General features: G+C 60.2%; 1 protein-coding gene across 2 annotated transcripts; it reads right to left on the bottom strand.

Annotated features, from left to right (window-relative positions):
• Positions 1 to 519: 519 nt before the first annotated feature.
• On the bottom strand, positions 520 to 16420 carry LIN37 (lin-37 DREAM MuvB core complex component). 2 transcript variants are annotated; one of them, XM_030543418.1, is made up of 10 exons: positions 16318 to 16420; positions 8522 to 8576; positions 4865 to 4940; positions 4427 to 4477; positions 4019 to 4048; positions 3288 to 3373; positions 2884 to 3050; positions 1553 to 1699; positions 1044 to 1117; positions 520 to 917 (listed from the first exon to the last, which is right to left on the bottom strand). In XM_030543418.1, the coding sequence occupies exons 2-10, from the start codon at positions 8553 to 8555 to the stop codon at positions 836 to 838; spliced, it is 747 nt and encodes a 248-aa protein (XP_030399278.1). In that variant the 5' UTR covers positions 8556 to 8576; positions 16318 to 16420; the 3' UTR covers positions 520 to 835. The 2 variants fall into 2 exon arrangements, with proteins under 2 accessions (XP_030399278.1, XP_030399279.1); XM_030543419.1 differs by lacking the exon at positions 1553 to 1699.
• Between the last annotated feature and the right edge of the window lie 1626 nt (positions 16421 to 18046).

The following is an 18046-nucleotide window of genomic DNA, read 5'->3' as shown; positions in this document are numbered from 1 at the left end:
TGGCTGCATACGTGGGGTCGGGGAGCTGCAGGGGGTACAGATGTAACCATACTCACAGGGCATGGGTTACAGTAACCCCCACCCTGCTCTCTCACCTCATGCTGCCCCCAGGTCCCACACACACTGCACGCTCTCACTAGAGCCCCTGGGGCCCTGTCCCACCCTGGCCAAGCTGCCAGACACTGGCTAGCCCAGCCACCAGGGTGTGGCCAGTGCAAACGCCCTGCTCCGCCCCTTTGCACCAGTGCACCAGCATGACATCAGTGAGACACACCCCTCTGTTCTTGAGGGGAAGGGGGCACTCAAGGCTGATTAGCCCTTTGTGGAACAGCTCAGTGTGGTTTACAGGGGTCTGGCCCCACCTGTGCCCCTTTACCCACAGGGGTGAGGCAGGACCCCACTTCTCAGCCGCCCCCTATCTCCCTGCCCCTGCTGCACTGCCTTCAGCTGTGAATTCCCCCCAAAGAGGGCTTCTGCCTGGGCTGCTCCAGGGTGTCACCCCACCCATGACACAGGTGAGCCAGGCGCCAGGGACTCTCTTTATTGGCTATGTTAGAACAGTGGGGGGGAGTAGGGGGAAGAGAGATGGTGGGATGGGAGACTAGGTCCCTTTACATGCACGAGCCACTGCCTCCACTGGGGGCAGCCCCACCCCTTACAGAGCTCAGCCAGGGGACAGAAGCGGGGCGTGAGGGGCAGCCCCGAGCTAGACCACTCTCCCCAGCACCAAGCCCAGGGTACGAGTCTGCTTTCTACCAGGAATGGCTCCCCCCAGAGGTGGGGCACTCAAGTGGCTCCACTCCCAGGGGGGGGCCTGGCCAGAGTGTGGGGCCCATCACTGCCGCTCATACATCTCCTTGAGGATCTTCATGCTCTCGGTGTAGCGCAGCTGGTTCCGGTGTGATGCCTCCTTCCACCTGTGGGGGCAGCCGAGAGAAGAGATGGGGCAGGAGGATCAAGACACCCCCCCCAAAATTCCCTCCCCAAGGCTGAAGCGCCCCCAGGGGAAGAACACCCTCCCTCCACCCCTCTGGCACACCTACCGCTGGCGGATCTTCTTCCAGCGCTCCATGTTCTTATAGATGAGTGAAGACATCGAGGGCCGTGCATCAAGGATCTACAGGGGAGGAGGAGAGAGAACACATCAGATCAGGGGGGAACCTGGGAGAGCAGTAGCCTGCAGGAGGTGGACCCCCCCGGGGGGAGGGACAGTGTCATGGTTGGAGCATAGTATGTGGGGGGAGATGGGTAGCTGGGGGTTGGGCCCCAGGAGAAGCAGGTAGGAAGAGTAGGAAGGCGGGGGTAGAGTGAACCAGGTGGGAGATAGCAGGCAGGCAGCCTGCAAGGCTGGGACCCAGTATCGGGGACCCCACGGAACCCATGGAGAGTGGCGGGGCAGCAGTCCAGGCTGTGACAGCAGAGCAGTGGATGGTGGGCAGACTGAGGGGGACTGCAGCACCCCCTGCAGTTGGGGGAGGGAAGAGGCCAAAGCTCAGCTCGCACGAGGCCCTGGGCAGGGGGTGGACGTAGCTGCCTGGGGCCCCTCCCTCACCATGTCAGAGGGCGACTCCCCATCCTCGGGCGGCAGTGGGGAGGGTATCCTGGCGCTCACAGACTCCCCGCCTGCATTCTCCAGGCCAGCACACGGTGGGGGCAGCTTGTACACATCCTGGCTCTTCCCATTCAGCCCCTCAGCCCCCTGGGAGCACAGAGCAGGTCACGGCAAGGAGTGGGGGGACCTCGCAGAACCCCTCCCCCATTCCTGCCCCTCAGCCCCCTGGGAGCACAGAGCAGGTCACGGCAAGGAGTGGGGGGACCTCGCACAACCCCTCCCCCATTCCTGCCCCTCAGCCCACTGGGAACACAGAGCAGGTCACGGCAAGGAGTGGGGGGACCTCGCACAACCCCTCCCCCATTCCTGCCCCTCAGCCCCCTGGGAGCACAGAGCAGGTCACGGCAACGGGTGGGGGGACCTTGCACAACCCCTCCCCCATTCCTGCCCCTCAGCCCACTGGGAACACAGAGCAGGTCACGGACACGGGTGGGGGGACCTCGCAGAACCCCTCCCCCATTCCTGCCCCTCAGCCCCCTGGGAGCACAGAGCAGGTCACAGCAACGGGTGGGGGGACCTCGCACAACCCCTCCCCCATTCCTGCCCCTCGGCCCCCTGGGAGCACAGAGCAGGTCACGGCAACGGGTGGGGGGACCTCGCACAACCCCTCCCCCATTCCTGCCCCTCAGCCCACTGGGAACACAGAGCAGGTCATGGACACGGGTGGGGGGACCTCGCACAACCCCTCCCCCATTCCTGCCCCTCGGCCCACTGGGAACACAGAGCAGGTCATGGACACGGGTGGGGGGACCTCGCACAACCCCTCCCCCATTCCTGCCCCTCAGCCCACTGGGAGCACAGAGCAGGTCACGGCAAGGAGTGGGGGGACCTCGCACAACCCCTCCCCCATTCCTGCCCCTCAGCCCACTGGGAACACAGAGCAGGTCACAGCAACGGGTGGGGGGACCTCGCACAACCCCTCCCCCATTCAGCCCCTCAGCCCACTGGGAACACAGAGCAGGTCACGGCAACGGGTGGGGGGACCTCGCACAACCCTTCCCCCATTCCTGCCCCTCAGCCCACTGGGAACACAGAGCAGGTCACGGACACGGGTGGGGGGACCTCGCACAACCCCTCCCCCATTCCTGCCCCTCAGCCCACTGGGAGCACAGAGCAGGTCACGGCAACGGGTGGGGGGACCTCGCAGAACCCCTCCCCCATTCCTGCCCCTCGGCCCCCTGGGAGCACAGAGCAGGGGGGACACCCCACACAGCCCCTACCCTATGGGGGGATGGTACCCCATACAGCCCCTCCCCCCATATACCTCCCACCTCCTCATCCTCGGGCAGGGTGGGCAGTGGGGGGCTGGGCGAGCGCTCCCTCTCGCGCACAGCGGGACTGTTCCTCATCCAGGCCCGGCAGATGGGGTACAGCGGGGTGCTCTCCGCAAACTGCGCCAGGTCCACACTCCGGTCAAATAGCTTGATGATGTAGGTGTCTGGGGGTCAGGGCGGCAAAACCGTCAGATGGGAACCCCCACTAGCCAGCCCACTGCCCAGGATCTGAGCCGGCACCCGAGGGGGAGAATGGCCCCATGCCCCATTCCGCGCCTCCTCCCCAACCCAGCCGTGTTCCAGTCCCCTGCATCCCCCAAACCAGCCAGTCCCCTGTCCTGGGGCCAGATAGGAGCCAGCACCTCCTAGAGGGGAAGGCCCCGTGCCCCACCCCCACTTACTCTGTCTCTGCTGGCCACTCTCAGTCAATCCGTCGTCTGTCTCCTTCCTCTTCTTGCGCCGGTGATGAGAGAACCGTGCGGAGGGCCTGCCATGGGGGGGGGGGGGACACAGATCAGTGGTGGACAGCCAAGCCCCAACACCTCCAGGGACAGAGGCCAGGCCATAGAAGGGACTCCCCACCACAGGGCCAAATGGAGGACCAGATATATGGAGCCTTGGGCATGATCATGGGAGAGGAGCCAGCTCTTCCCACACACATATCCCCATCCCAGCACCGTCCTGCCACCCCCCTCAACCACCCCACCAAGGGCTCACTCAGCACTGAAATGCAGCCAGCTCTGAGGTGGGGCAGCTGGGGAACATTGCCTGAGAATCTCTAAACCCTTTAACAACAAACACTTCAGCTTCATGATGCCCTTCCAAGAGCTGGGAGTGTCACCTCCACTTCACAGAGAGAACTGAGGTGCTGATTGCAAAGGGACTTGCATCAGGTCAAATGGCTCAAGAGGGAGAGAACCCAGGAGTCCTGACTCTGTCTCCCTCCCAACCCACCAGACCCCACTCTCTGCCCACAGCTGAGAGAGAACCCAGGCATCCTGGTTCCCAGCCCCCCTGCTCTAACCCACTAGACCCAAGGCCCCCACTGCTCGTCCATGTCCTGTCGGGGTTGTGTCTGGGCCTGGCAGCCCTATGGCACACAGCAAGGCACCATCCTGCTGGATGTACCCACCTCTTCCCAGCTGCGGAGGGGGAGGAGTCTCTGCAAAGACAAGAGGAGAGGGGAGGTGAGGCCCGAGGTGCAAGGCCCCCTACCCTTCTCAGGGGCAGCAGGCCCCAGCTGCTAGACATGGTGCCCCCTGCTCCAATCCTGCCCATACCCCTGACCCGAGAGGGGGAACGGGGTCTGAAGAGCAGGATGGAGGTCAGTGGGGTAGAATCTGCCCAGCTGAGGGGGTGGGGAGCTGAACCCGGCTGGGGTAATGCAGTGCTAAGTGAAGGGGACAATCTAGCCAACCCCACAGCTCAGCGCTGGAACGTTACGGGCCCTCCCAGCTCTGACTTGCTTTTCCAAGAGGCCCCAAGAGAAAGGCTCCCCCCACCAAGCCCCCACAACAGCTCCTGGCCGGAGGCTCCTTACTTGCTGAGCGGGTCGCTGGAGGTCTTCCCAGCGTCCTCGTCCATCTGTTCCCTGCAAGGAGCATGTCAGTCCAAATCAGAGCCAGTCCAATCCCGTCCCCTATGGCATGCAACCCTGGGGGCCCAGGCCCTGAGCCAGCTGACCCACTGCCTTGGGGCTGGAGGGACCCAGCACTCCCAGGAGGGGAAAGGCCCCATTGCCATTCCCCATGCACCTGAGTCAGCCAGTCCCCCACCCAGGGGTGCCCCCTAAAAGGGAAAAGCCCCATGTCCCTTTCTCTGCTGCCCCAAGGCAGCCCACTAGACTCCTGCTCTGGGGGTGGATTAGAACTGGTGCCCCCTAGAGGTGAAAGGCTCCAAATGCCCCCAGCTCTGTTCTAAGCCCAACTCCCAGCCAATGCTCTCACCCCCACACCAATCTGCGTGCATCTCCACCCACCGGTCCACATCGCTCTTCTCCAGCAGACACTGCAGCACAGCATCAAGACGGCTCCGGGCATTGGTTGTCTCCTGATCTGCAATGGGAAGTGTAACAGACACATGGCGCCCTGAGCGCAATGGTGGGAGAGGAGCCTGTGCCTTCCCACGTGGCCAGCCCCTTCAGGCTCTGCACAGCCCAAAGAGCTCCATGCACAGGGATGGCTTGCCCGGCACTGGAATGCAGCCATCTCTGGGGTGGGGCAGCTGGGGAAGAGCTAAACATACAAGCTACAACTGGCCATAGCAAAGGGGTTAGCACCTTGTCTCTTGGGGCTCTTGCAGGGTTAGAATAGAACCCAAAAGTCCTGAATCCAAGGGCCCCCTTGCCATAACCACTAAACCCCACTCCCCTCCCCAAGCCAGGACAGAACACAGGAGGTCCAAAGACTGCTGTGGGACAGGAATTGAAGAAACCTGAACACAGGGAGGCAAAACAGAATCTGTCACGTTGTGGGGTGCAATCCAGACGGGGGAAGAGTTGTGTCTTCGCTTACCCCAACATGTCTCTCAACCCCTTGCTACTGTAGCTGTCTGCCTGAGACGCTCCCGGTCAGGACCAAGCATGTGCTCTATGGCCAGGTATTGGGCAGCCCTCATCCAATACTTTTGCTCCAGGAGCTGGCCTGTGATATCCAGCTTTGGTTATCAATGGGTTAGATGAGTCCATGCTCTAGCCAGCCTGGAATCTCCCCAAACTGCTTGTTCTGAGATGTCCAGACCTTGGAGGGAGGTTTGGGTCTGCTGCTTCTTTACAGAGTCAACAGCCCCACTGTTTGTTACTTGAACTGAAGTTCCCCAACAGCTGAGTTCAAACACAGCCCGGGATGGGTCAAGATTCAACATAAATAATGTTCATGTAATTCCAAAGAGAGCTTTGCAATGAGTTCAAGTGGCAGGAACAGTTACAAGAGAAAAGGAGAGAAAACATGGTCTACTGACTGAAACTTAACAAGGCAGACGTGGTGGAGGGTAAAAACCTTCCCATATCTCTGCCAAACTGGGTGACCGAACCCCAAGGGCCGGATCAATCCCCCACAGTCAAAGGGGGCTAGATCCTTTGTCCTCTTAGGGGACAGCCAGATCACCTGGCCCCTCGAAAATGTCAATGACAAAAGCCTATTTCAGCTGTGAGGTGGCACCGTGAGGTCTGTCCCCCTACCACCCCACTGGAGTTGTCTGCTAAGATGGAAATCATTTAGTCCTGCCTCTCCCGGTGTAACTGAATGCACGAGACACGCGATTGGCTTTCACCTCCCCTCTTTGTGAGTGTGCTGGGCCTGTTTACACGACATTCTCACTGTCTTTCAGAGCACTGCAGGAGTGGAAAACTCACCCTTCTGGCTACAGTGGGGTAGCTCCTGTTCAGCTGGCAACCGCTTGCCAATTATTTCAGTTTACATCCATAACTTTGCACACGTTGCCTGTAGCCACACTACATGATATTAATACCCAGTGAGTCATGAGCTTTCCGTTGGCACTTCTCAAGGCATATTTTGTACAAAGGGTGTGAATCCAGGCATACTTCAGGTCACCTACCCCCCTTACAACACTGCAGGAGGGTTACCCGCTGGTCACCGCAAAGGCCCCGTTTCCTGGACCAGGGTCTCTGTTCCCTTTCTACGTACAATTTCCATCTCATATTCTTGGAGCGTCATGCTCCATCAGAGCGGTTTGGGACTGGAGCCATCATGCTAATGCAGAGTGATCGGTTAGGCCCCAGAATTTCTGTTGCACTGCCCACGCTCCGGCCCAGCATTCTCTTTCTATGACAGCATCATTCTGTTCAGCGGGTGTTAGATTCTTGCTTCAGAAAGCAGGTGTGTGTGTGTGAGGGGGGGTTATTACTGTCCCCTCATTGCATTAGTGCAGCCCCTAACCCAGCAAGTGAGGTGTCTGTGCACAGCTCAAGCCTGGACTAACCAGAACAGGCTTCTCAGCCAAGATTTTCTGTCCCTTATCACAGCCCTCGACATACCTTCGACCACACAAGATTGTCGGGCTTTCTACACACATCTGTGATCGCAGCTACAATGTCGCTGAACCCACATGCCCAGAGAAGCTGGGTCGGGGTTCTACTGTCCACAGAAACAATACAAAAGTTGATTGTGCTATAAAGATGGAGTGCCCCCCCGGCCACTGAATCTCAATGATAAGCAACTGACTTAACGGGTTGCATACGATATTACATATTATCAGAGGGTATCAAGTGAGGTCTTTTCTGAAGCTAACGACACACTTGGTGATGAATATCCTGGGGAGATGTCTGTATTAATGCTATAGGGGGAAATACTGATACTTAGTGAGGTGATGTTTTACAACCTGTGTCCACACACAGGGAGAAACAGCTCACTCCAGCCAGGCAGCTCCCTGCCTCCCAGGAGATTAAGCAAGGTGTGATCACAACCAACAGACAGGCCCATTTACACAGAAACCATACAGGGGATGGGAAGTCCATGGGAAACAAACAGTTTGAGGTCAACCTGCTGCTTAGAACAAGTTCTCTGAAGGTATAAGGCAAAGACAGAAGCCACCTCTGGCACCTGTCACTAGACACAAGAGATCAGAGCTCTTGCAAGCTAAGAAAAATAGATCCTTCCACCACAGAGGGGTTGAAGTCTCTGGAACTGAAAACAGGTGAGAAATCTACTTAGGTAAAGTTCTTGCACCTAAAAGGACGAGGGAAGCCAGCATGTTGTGCTTTTGTTAAGGTCCTGATTGAGGCTGGGAAGAGCAAGTGGGCAGACAGATAAGCTTGACCACCTTGATCGATTGTTTTAGACATATGTTTTCACTTGTGTTTTGCCTGTACCCCTTTCTAACTTGCCTGTTTTTACTTGGCATCACTTATCGTGTCCTACTGTTCATAAATGGGTCTTATTCTTAATACAAGCCAACCCAGCGCTGTGTTTAAATGGCAGGTGCATTCGCCCCAGTGAGGGTGGATGTCTTTCGAGGAGCAAAGGAACCGCATTATTTCTCTGAACTGGCCAGGAGAGGGCTGGACGTGGCAGAGTATAGTCCGGGGGAAACTTGGAACAGATTGGGTCAGCTTGCTGGTGGGACTGCAGACAGGCTGCTGGTTTAGGGCTGTCTAGCACACACTCAAGGTGTGATCTGCATGCTCGTACATTGCTGCTGGGATGCTTGTAGACAAAGCACTAGAAGGCATCCCAGGGAACAGGGCAAGTGGAGACAACCCCTCACTGGGCTGGAGTGCACCTTGAACCCTGAACGGACTGTCACAAAACTTGTCCCTTTGAATGGGTGTGGATGCCTGGGTCTGCGCCTCAAGGATCCTGGATGGCAAGCGACTGGGACCCTCCACTCACCAAAGTATTTTGAGGATCAAAACATGCCCAAGGTAGGTAGAGCCCATGAAGAGACAGGCATGTAACCCCCAACTTCCCTCATGACCATCCTCCCCCAGGGGTGTGGGTTCTGTGGCCTCCTTAGAATGCATCAGCTGCTGGGCACAGAGCAGTTGTGGGGTGGGAATGTCTTTCAGTGCCTGGCTGGGGGGCAGCTGGAATCCCAGACTAGGTGGCTGGGGGTGCCCACCCTGCCATCTGGTACCACCAGGGCTCTTCAGGCAGATCCACAGAGGTACAGAACCTACCCTGCTTCTCGATTTCCACCTTTGTAGGCAGCATGGTGACCTGGGGCCGGGAATCCTGCAGAGAGAGACCAGGAGTCAGAGAACGTGCTATGGGGACATAGGCATGGAGAGCAGGATGAGGTCTGGCGGGTTACAGCTGGGGGGCATTGGGTGTCAAAACTCCTGGGTTCTACCCTGGCTCAGAAGGGGAATGGGGCGGAGAGAAATATAACCCAGGAGTCCTGACCTTTCCATGCTGAATCAGGTTGCCAGATTTTTCAACAACAAGCTCTACTGGCCCTCAGGAGTCCAGAATAAGTCACCGACCAGCTTTTAAAGAGAACTGGAGCACTCAGAGCTACAGGAACACAAAACAGCAGCAACAAAGGGACCGACTGCCCAATGCAACGCGGTACAGAGCTTCTGCTTGGCCTGTTTTTCTAGCAGTAGGGCAAAGCCACAGAGAGAAACCAGGGTCATTTCCCTGCTCTTTGTAGCTTAACTCGTTGATATGATGGGCTGAAATGGGCCAAGCGCATAGGACGACAAACCAAGTTCTCCAGCTGCACTCAGCTCCAGCTGACAGACTGAAGGGGATGCCGACCTAAGGGGAAACGTGCTGGCCCGAAAGCCCCCCGAGGGCAGACAGAGAAATGGAGCAGCACTTCACAGACACTTTTCCATCTCAGGACGCTGCCCAAAACCTGCACCATCTTCACGTCTGCAGCCAGCCAAACTGACATCCTCTAGAAAAGGGACAATCCAGGATTTCAGGGCTTGGTCGCATAACCTTTTTCTGTTCTGGGCCCATTTCCTTGGGGATGGTGGAGTGGAAACTGCGAGCCATCCGTCTACCAAACGTAGTGGCAAAACCAGAACCAGCCAGGCTTGCAGCAGGGGACAGCACCTGCTCAATTTCCAGACCACTCTGCTTTGACAAAGCAGAGTGTTGGCTAGAGGCAGTAATGCCCAGGTGGTACTGGCCAGTTTCTGGGCCACTCAGGGACAAGATGGTACCTGGGACAGGGCCGTGCTGGGAAACAGTTGGATTCTGAACGTCAAGCTCAGTTCCATGGGTGCTCTGGGGGCTGTGAGAGGCAGCGAGAGGCCCTGCCGTTCCCCAGCCCATGTGCAGCCAACCTACTGCCATGGGCCTGCACCCCACACCCAATACAGATCAGGCCTAGCCCACCACATGCACACACAATCCCTTACACACCAATGCAGACCAGGCAAGAGCCCAGTACCATACAACCCCCCACTGCACATACCCCACCTCTCCTACGGGCCCAGGCCAACCCCGGTATCACCCCCACACACTCCATACTCTCCCCCACAGGTATCTTCACCCCCCCACCATACACCTCTCAACCTACTCCCACATCCCCCCATCCTCACATTCCTTCCATTCCCACATCCCGAACTCTCTGCCCACATAACTCTACCCCAGCCTGCCCACCCCACATTCCCCGTACACTCCCACCACGCGCTACCCCACACATCTTACCTACCCACCCTCTACATCCCCCTACCCCCAAACTCTCCCCCCCACATAGCTCCACCCAGACCTCCAACCCTACCCACCCCACATTCCCCATACACTCCCCCCAGGCACCCCCCCGAGCTACCCCACACATCTTACCTACCCACCCTCTACATCCCCCTACCCCCAAACTCTCCCCCCCACATAGCTCCACCCAGACCTCCAGCCCCACCCCCCCATATTCCCCACCCCCGAACTCTCCCCCACATAGCACCACCCCACGTTTCCCATAGACCCCTTACGCATCCCCCCACCCCCTCCTACTGACAACACTCCCCCATCCATACACCCCGCACCCCCTACATCCCCCCGACCTCTCCACCACACAGCTCTAACCCCGCCCACCCCACGTTCCCCCCACCCCCTCCTACCGACAACACTCCCCCATCCATACACCCCCGCACCCCGTACACCCCCCCCGACCTCTCCACCACACAGCTCCAACCCCGCCCACCCCACGTTCCGCCCACCCCCTCCTACCGACAACGCTCCCCCATCCATACACCCCCGCACCCCCTACATCCCCCCCGACCTCTCCACCACACAGCTCCAACCCCGCCCACCCCACGTTCCCCCACCCCCCTCCTACCGACAACACTCCCCCATCCATACACCCAGCACCCCCTACATCCCCCCCACCTCTCCACCACACAGCTCCAACCCCGCCCACCCCACGTTCCGCCCAACCCCTCCTACTGACAACACTCCCCCATCCATACACCCCCGCACCCCCTACATCCCCCCCGACCTCTCCACCACACAGCTCCAACCCCGCCAACCCCACGTTCCCCCCACCCCCTCCTACCGACAACACTCCCCCATCCATACACCCCCGCACCCCCTACATCCCCCCGACCTCTCCACCACACAGCTCCAACCCCGCCCACCCCACGTTCCCCCCCACCCCCTCCTACTGACAACACTCCCCCATCCATACACCCCGCACCCCCTACATCCCCCCCGACCTCTCCACCACACAGCTCCAACCCCACCCACCCCACGTTCCCCCCACCCCCTCCTACTGACAACACTCCCCCATCCATACACCCCCGCACCCACTACATCCCCCCCGACCTCTCCACCACACAGCTCCAACCCCGCCCACCCCACGTTCCCCCCACCCCCTCCTACCGACAACACTCCCCCATCCATACACCCCGCACCCCCTACATCCCCCCCGACCTCTCCACCACACAGCTCCAACCCCACCCACCCCACGTTCCCCCCACCCCCTCCTACTGACAACACTCCCCCATCCATACACCCCCGCACCCCCTACATCCCCCCCACCTCTCCACCACACAGCTCCAACCCCGCCCACCCCACGTTCCCCCCACCCCCCTCCTACCGACAACACTCCCCCATCCATACACCCCCGCACCCCCTACATCCCCCCCGACCTCTCCACCACACAGCTCCAACCCCGCCCACCCCACGTTCCCCCCACCCCCTCCTACCGACAACACTCCCCCATCCATACACCCCCGCACCCCCTACATCCCCCCGACCTCTCCACCACACAGCTCCAACCCCGCCCACCCCACGTTCCCCCCACCCCCTCCTACTGACAACACTCCCCCATCCATATACCCCCGCACCCCCTACATCCCCCCCGACCTCTCCACCACACAGCTCCAACCCCGCCCACCCCACGTTCCCCCCACCCCCTCCTACTGACAACACTCCCCCATCCATACACCCCGCACCCCCTACATCCCCCCCAACCTCTCCACCACACAGCTCTAACCCCGCCCACCCCACGTTCCCCCCACCCCCTCCTACCGACAACACTCCCCCATCCATACACCTCCGCACCCCCTACATCTCCCCCCGACCTCTCCACCACACAGCTCTAACCCCGCCCACCCCACGTTCCCCCCACCCCCTCCTACCGACAACACTCCCCCATCCATACACCCCCGCACCCCCTACATCCCCCCCGACCTCTCCACCACACAGCTCCAACCCGGCCCACACCACGTTCCCCCCACCCCCTCCTACCGACAACACTCCCCCATCCATACACCCCGCACCCCCTACATCCCCCCCGACCTCTCCACCACACAGCTCCAACCCCACCCACCCCACGTTCCCCCCACCCCCTCCTACCGACAACACTCCCCCATCCATACACCCCCGCATCCCCTACATCCCCTACATCCCCCCCGACCTCTCCACCACACAGCTCCAACCCCGCCCACCCCACGTTCCCCCCACCCCCTCCTACCGACAACACTCCCCCATCCATACACCCCCGCACCCCCTACATCCCCCCGACCTCTCCACCACACAGCTCCAACCCCGCCCACCCCACGTTCCCCCCACCCCCTCCTACCGACAACACTCCCCCATCCATACACCCCCGCACCCCCTACATCCCCCCGACCTCTCCACCACACAGCTCCAACCCCGCCCACCCCACGTTCCCCCCACCCCCTCCTACCGACAACACTCCCCCATCCATACACCCCCACACCCCCTACATCCCCCCGACCTCTCCACCACACAGCTCCAACCCCGCCCACCCCACGTTCCCCCCACCCCCTCCTACCGACAACACTCCCCCATCCATACACCACCGCACCCCGTACATCCCCCCGACCTCTCCACCACACAGCTCCAACCCCGCCCACCCCACGTTCCCCCCACCCCCTCCTACCGACAACACTCCCCCATCCATACACCCCCGCACCCCCTACATCCCCCCCCGACCTCTCCACCCCACAGCTACAACCCCGCCCACCCCACGTTCCCCCCACCCCCTCCTACCGACAACACTCCCCCATCCATACACCCCCGCACCCCCTACATCCCCCCGACCTCTCCACCCCACAGCTACAACCCCGCCCACCCCACGTTCCCCCCACCCCCTCCTACCGACAACACTCCCCCATCCATACACCCCCGCACCCCCTACATCCCCTACATCCCCCCCGACCTCTCCACCACACAGCTCCAACCCCGCCCACCCCACGTTCCCCCCACCCCCTCCTACCGACAACACTCCCCCATCCATACACCCCACACCCCCTACATCCCCCCGACCTCTCCACCACACAGCTCCAACCCCGCCCACCCCACGTTCCCCCCACCCCCTCCTACCGACAACACTCCCCCATCCATACACCCCCGCACCCCCTACATCCCCCCCGACCTCTCCACCCCACAGCTACAACCCCGCCCACCCCACGTTCCCCCCACCCCCTCCTACCGACAACACTCCCCCATCCATACACCCCCGCACCCCCTACATCCCCCCCGACCTCTCCACCCCACAGCTACAACCCCGCCCACCCCACGTTCCCCCCACCCCCTCCTACCGACAACACTCCCCCATCCATACACCCCCACACCCCGTACATCCCCCCCGACCTCTCCACCACACAGCTCCAACCCCGCCCACCCCACGTTACCCCCACCCCCTCCTACCGACAACACTCCCCCATCCATACACCCCCGCACCCCCTACATCCCCTACATCCCCCCCGACCTCTCCACCACACAGCTCCAATCCCGCCCACCCCACGTTCCCCCCACCCCCCTCCTACCGACAACACTCCCCCATCCATACACCCCCGCACCCCCTACATCCCCCCGACCTCTCCACCACACAGCTCCAACCCCGCCCACCCCACGTTCCCCCCACCCCCTCCTACCGACAACACTCCCCCATCCATACACCCCGCACCCCCTACATCCCCCCGACCTCTCCACCACACAGCTCCAACCCCGCCCACCCCACGTTCCCCCCACCCCCTCCTACCGACAACACTCCCCCATCCATACACCCCCGCACCCCCTACATCCCCCCCGACCTCTCCACCACACAGCTCCAACCCCGCCCACCCCACGTTCCCCCCACCCCCTCCTACCGACAACGCTCCCCCATCCATACACCCCCACACCCCGTACATCCCCCCCGACCTCTCCACCACACAGCTCCAACCCCGCCCACCCCACGTTCCCCCCACCCCCTCCTATCGACAACACTCCCCCATCCATACACCCCCGCACCCCCTACATCCCCCCCGACCTCTCCACCACACAGCTCCAACCCCGCCCACCCCACGTTCCCCCCACCCCCTCCTATCGACAACACTCCCCCATCCATACACCCCGCACCCCCTACATCCCCCCCACCTCTCCACCACACAGCTACAACCCCGCCCACCCCACGTTCCCCCCACCCCCTCCTAGTGACAACACTCCCCCATCCATACACCCCCGCACCCCCTACATCCCCCCCGACCTCTCCACCACACAGCTCCAACCCCGCCCACCCCACGTTCCCCCCACCCCCTCCTACCGACAACACTCCCCCATCCATACACCCCGCACCCCCTACATCCCCCCCGACCTCTCCACCACACAGCTCCAACCCCACCCACCCCACGTTCCCCCCACCCCCTCCTACCGACAACACTCCCCCATCCATACACCCCCGCACCCCCTACATCCCCCCGACCTCTCCACCACACAGCTCCAACCCCGCCCACCCCACGTTCCCCCCACCCCCTCCTACCGACAACACTCCCCCATCCATACACCCCCGCACCCCCTACATCCCCCCCACCTCTCCACCACACAGCTCCAACCCCGCCCACCCCACGTTCCCCCCCACCCCCTCCTACCGACAACACTCCCCCATCCATACACCCCCGCACCCCCTACATCCCCCCCGACCTCTCCACCACACAGCTCCAACCCCGCCCACCCCACGTTCCCCCCACCCCCTCCTACCGACAACGCTCCCCCATCCATACACCCCCACACCCCGTACATCCCCCCCGACCTCTCCACCACACAGCTCCAACCCCGCCCACCCCACGTTCCCCCCACCCCCTCCTACCGACAACACTCCCCCATCCATACACCCCCGCACCCCCTACATCCCCCCCGACCTCTCCACCACACAGCTCCAACCCCGCCCACCCCACGTTCCCCCCACCCCCTCCTATCGACAACACTCCCCCATCCATACACCCCGCACCCCCTACATCCCCCCCACCTCTCCACCACACAGCTACAACCCTGCCCACCCCACGTTCCCCCCACCCCCTCCTAGTGACAACACTCCCCCATCCAGACACCCCCGCACCCCCTACATCCCCCCCGACCTCTCCACCACACAGCTCCAACCCCGCCCACCCCACGTTCCCCCCACCCCCTCCTACCGACAACACTCCCCCATCCATACACCCCCGCACCCCCTACATCCCCCCCGACCTCTCCACCACACAGCTCCAACCCCACCCACCCCACGTTCCCCCCACCCCCTCCTACCGACAACACTCCCCCATCCATACACCCCCGCACCCCCTACATCCCCCCCGACCTCTCCACCACACAGCTCCAACCCCGCCAACCCCACGTTCCCCCCACCCCCTCCTACCATACAACACTCCCCCATCCATACACCCCCACACCCCCTACATCCCCCCCGACCTCTCCACCACACAGCTCCTCCCCCGCCCACCCCCCGGTCCCCCCACCCCCTCCTACCGACAACACTCCCCCATCCATACACCCCTGCACCCCCTACATCCCCCCCCGACCTCTCCACCACACAGCTCCAACCCCGCCCACCCCACGTTCCCCCCACCCCCTCCTACTGACAACACTCCCCCATCCATACACCCCCCCACCCCCTACATCCACCCCACCTCTGCACCACACAGCTCCAACCCCGCCCACCCCACGTTCCCCCCACCCCCTCCTACTGACAACACTCCCCCATCCATACACCCCGCACCCCCTACATCCCCCCGACCTCTGCACCACACAGCTCCAACCCCACCCACCCCACGTTCCCCCCACCCCCTGCTACCGACAACACTCCCCTATCCATACACCCCCGCACCCCCTACATCCCCCCGACCTCTCCACCACACAGCTCCAACCCCGCCCACCCCACGTTCCCCCCACCCCCTCCTACTGACAACACTCCCCCATCCATACACCCCCACACCCCGTACATCCCCCCCGACCTCTCCACCCCACAGCTACAACCCCGCCCACCCCACGTTCCCCCCACCCCCTCCTACCGACAACACTCCCCCATCCATACACCCCCGCACCCCCTACATCCCCCCCGACCTCTGCACCACACAGCTCCAACCCCGCCCACCCCACGTTCCCCCCACCCCCTCCTACCGACAACACTCCCCCATCCATACACCCCGCACCCCCTACATCCCCCCGACCTCTCCACCACACAGCTCCAACCCCACCCACCCCACGTTCCCCCCCCCCCGGAGTTCAGACCCCCCCTCACCTCCCTCCCGCCGACACCAGCAGCAGCTACTCGGCACCGCCCGAGCGCGGCCAGGGGCCCAGCCGTTTACAACCCTCCCATTGGTGAGTTTCGCCGCCAATCAGCGCCCAAGTCCCAATTGCAGCCCGGCCTCTCTGGCAAGGCACGCTGGGTGCTGTAGTCCGCGTCGCGTCTGCGGACCGGCGCTTTGCCTTCTGGGAATAGTAGAAGTAGAAGAGGTCGAACTGGACGCGGAGCACCATGGGAGCTGTAGTTAAAGGGCTCTATGTGAAAAGAACAGCAGTAGCTGCGGCACCTGAATAACTAATTTATTTGTGCATAAGCTTTTGTGGGCTACAGCCCACTTCCTTATCTGCACAGAATGGAACAGATGGTAAGAAGATATATATATACATACAGAGAACATGAAAAGTTGGAAGTTGCAATACCAACTCTAAAAGGCTAATTAATTAGGATGAGCTGTTACCAGCAGGAGAAAAGAAAAATTTTGTAGTGATAATCAAGATAGCCCATTTCAGATAGTTGATGCCTACCATGGGGAAACAGATTCAATTTGCGTAATGACCCAGCCACTCCCAAGCTCTATTCAAGCCTAAATTAATGTTGTCTAGTTTGCATATTATTTCAAGTTCAGCAGTTTCTCATTGGAGTTTGTTTTTGAAGCTTTTCTGTTGCAAAACTGCCACCTTTAAGTCTGTTACTGAAAGTGAATGATATGCAGGTGAACGAGCCCCTGATGGCGTGGCTGATGTGATTAGGTCCTACGATGGTGTCACTTGAATAGATATGTGGACTGAGTTGGCAGTGGGCTTTATTGGAAGGATAGGTTCCTGGGTTAGGGTTTTTGTTGTGTGGTTGCTAGTGAGTATTTGCTTCAGGTTGGCGGGCTGTGTAAGTGAGGACTGGTCTGTCTCCTGAGATCTTGCAAGTGTCTGTCTCTGTCTGAGGGATTGGAGCAAATGCGGTTGTATCTTAGAGCTTGGCTGTAGACAATGGATTGTGTGATGTGTCCTGGATGGAAGCCAGAGGCATGTAGGTAAGTATAGCAGACAGAGACAAACACCTACAAGATCTCTATCAAGCATTCTTAAAACTACGATACCCACCTGCTGAAGTGAAAAAACAGATTGACAGATCCAGAAGAGCACCCAGAAGTCACCTACTACAGGACAGGCCCAACAAAGAAAATAAGAGAATGCCACTAGCTGTCACCTTCAGCCCCCAACTAAAACCTCGCCAGCGCATCATCAAAGATCTACAACCTATCCTGAAAGATGATCCCGCACTTTCACAGATCTTGGGAGACAGACCGACCAGTCCTCTCTTACAGACAACCCCCCAACCTGAAGCAAATGCTCACCAGCAACCACACCAAAAACCCTAACCCAGGAACCTATCCTTGCAATAAAGCCTAATGCCAACTCCCTCTGCCATGTATATTGACCAAACCAAACAGTCTCTACACAAAAGAATAAATTGACACATATCTGACATCAGGAATCCTAACATTCAAAAACCAGTAGGAGAACACTTCAACCTCTCTGGTCACTCACTAACAGACTGAAAGGTGGCAACTGCTGAAACTTGAATTAATATGCAAACTAAGTAACATTAATTTGGGCTTGACTAGAGACTGGGAGTAGCTGGGTCATTACACAAATGGAAGCTATTTCCCCCATGGTAATTAGCCTCACACCTTTTTGTCAACTGTCTGAAATGGGCGATCTTG

Source organism: Gopherus evgoodei, unplaced genomic scaffold, assembly GCF_007399415.2.
Source record: "Gopherus evgoodei ecotype Sinaloan lineage unplaced genomic scaffold, rGopEvg1_v1.p scaffold_31_arrow_ctg1, whole genome shotgun sequence".
NCBI classification, from domain to species: Eukaryota; Metazoa; Chordata; order Testudines; family Testudinidae; genus Gopherus; species Gopherus evgoodei.
The sequence above is the reverse complement of the archived record's forward strand: the minus strand, read 5'-3'. Positions and strand labels throughout refer to the sequence as shown.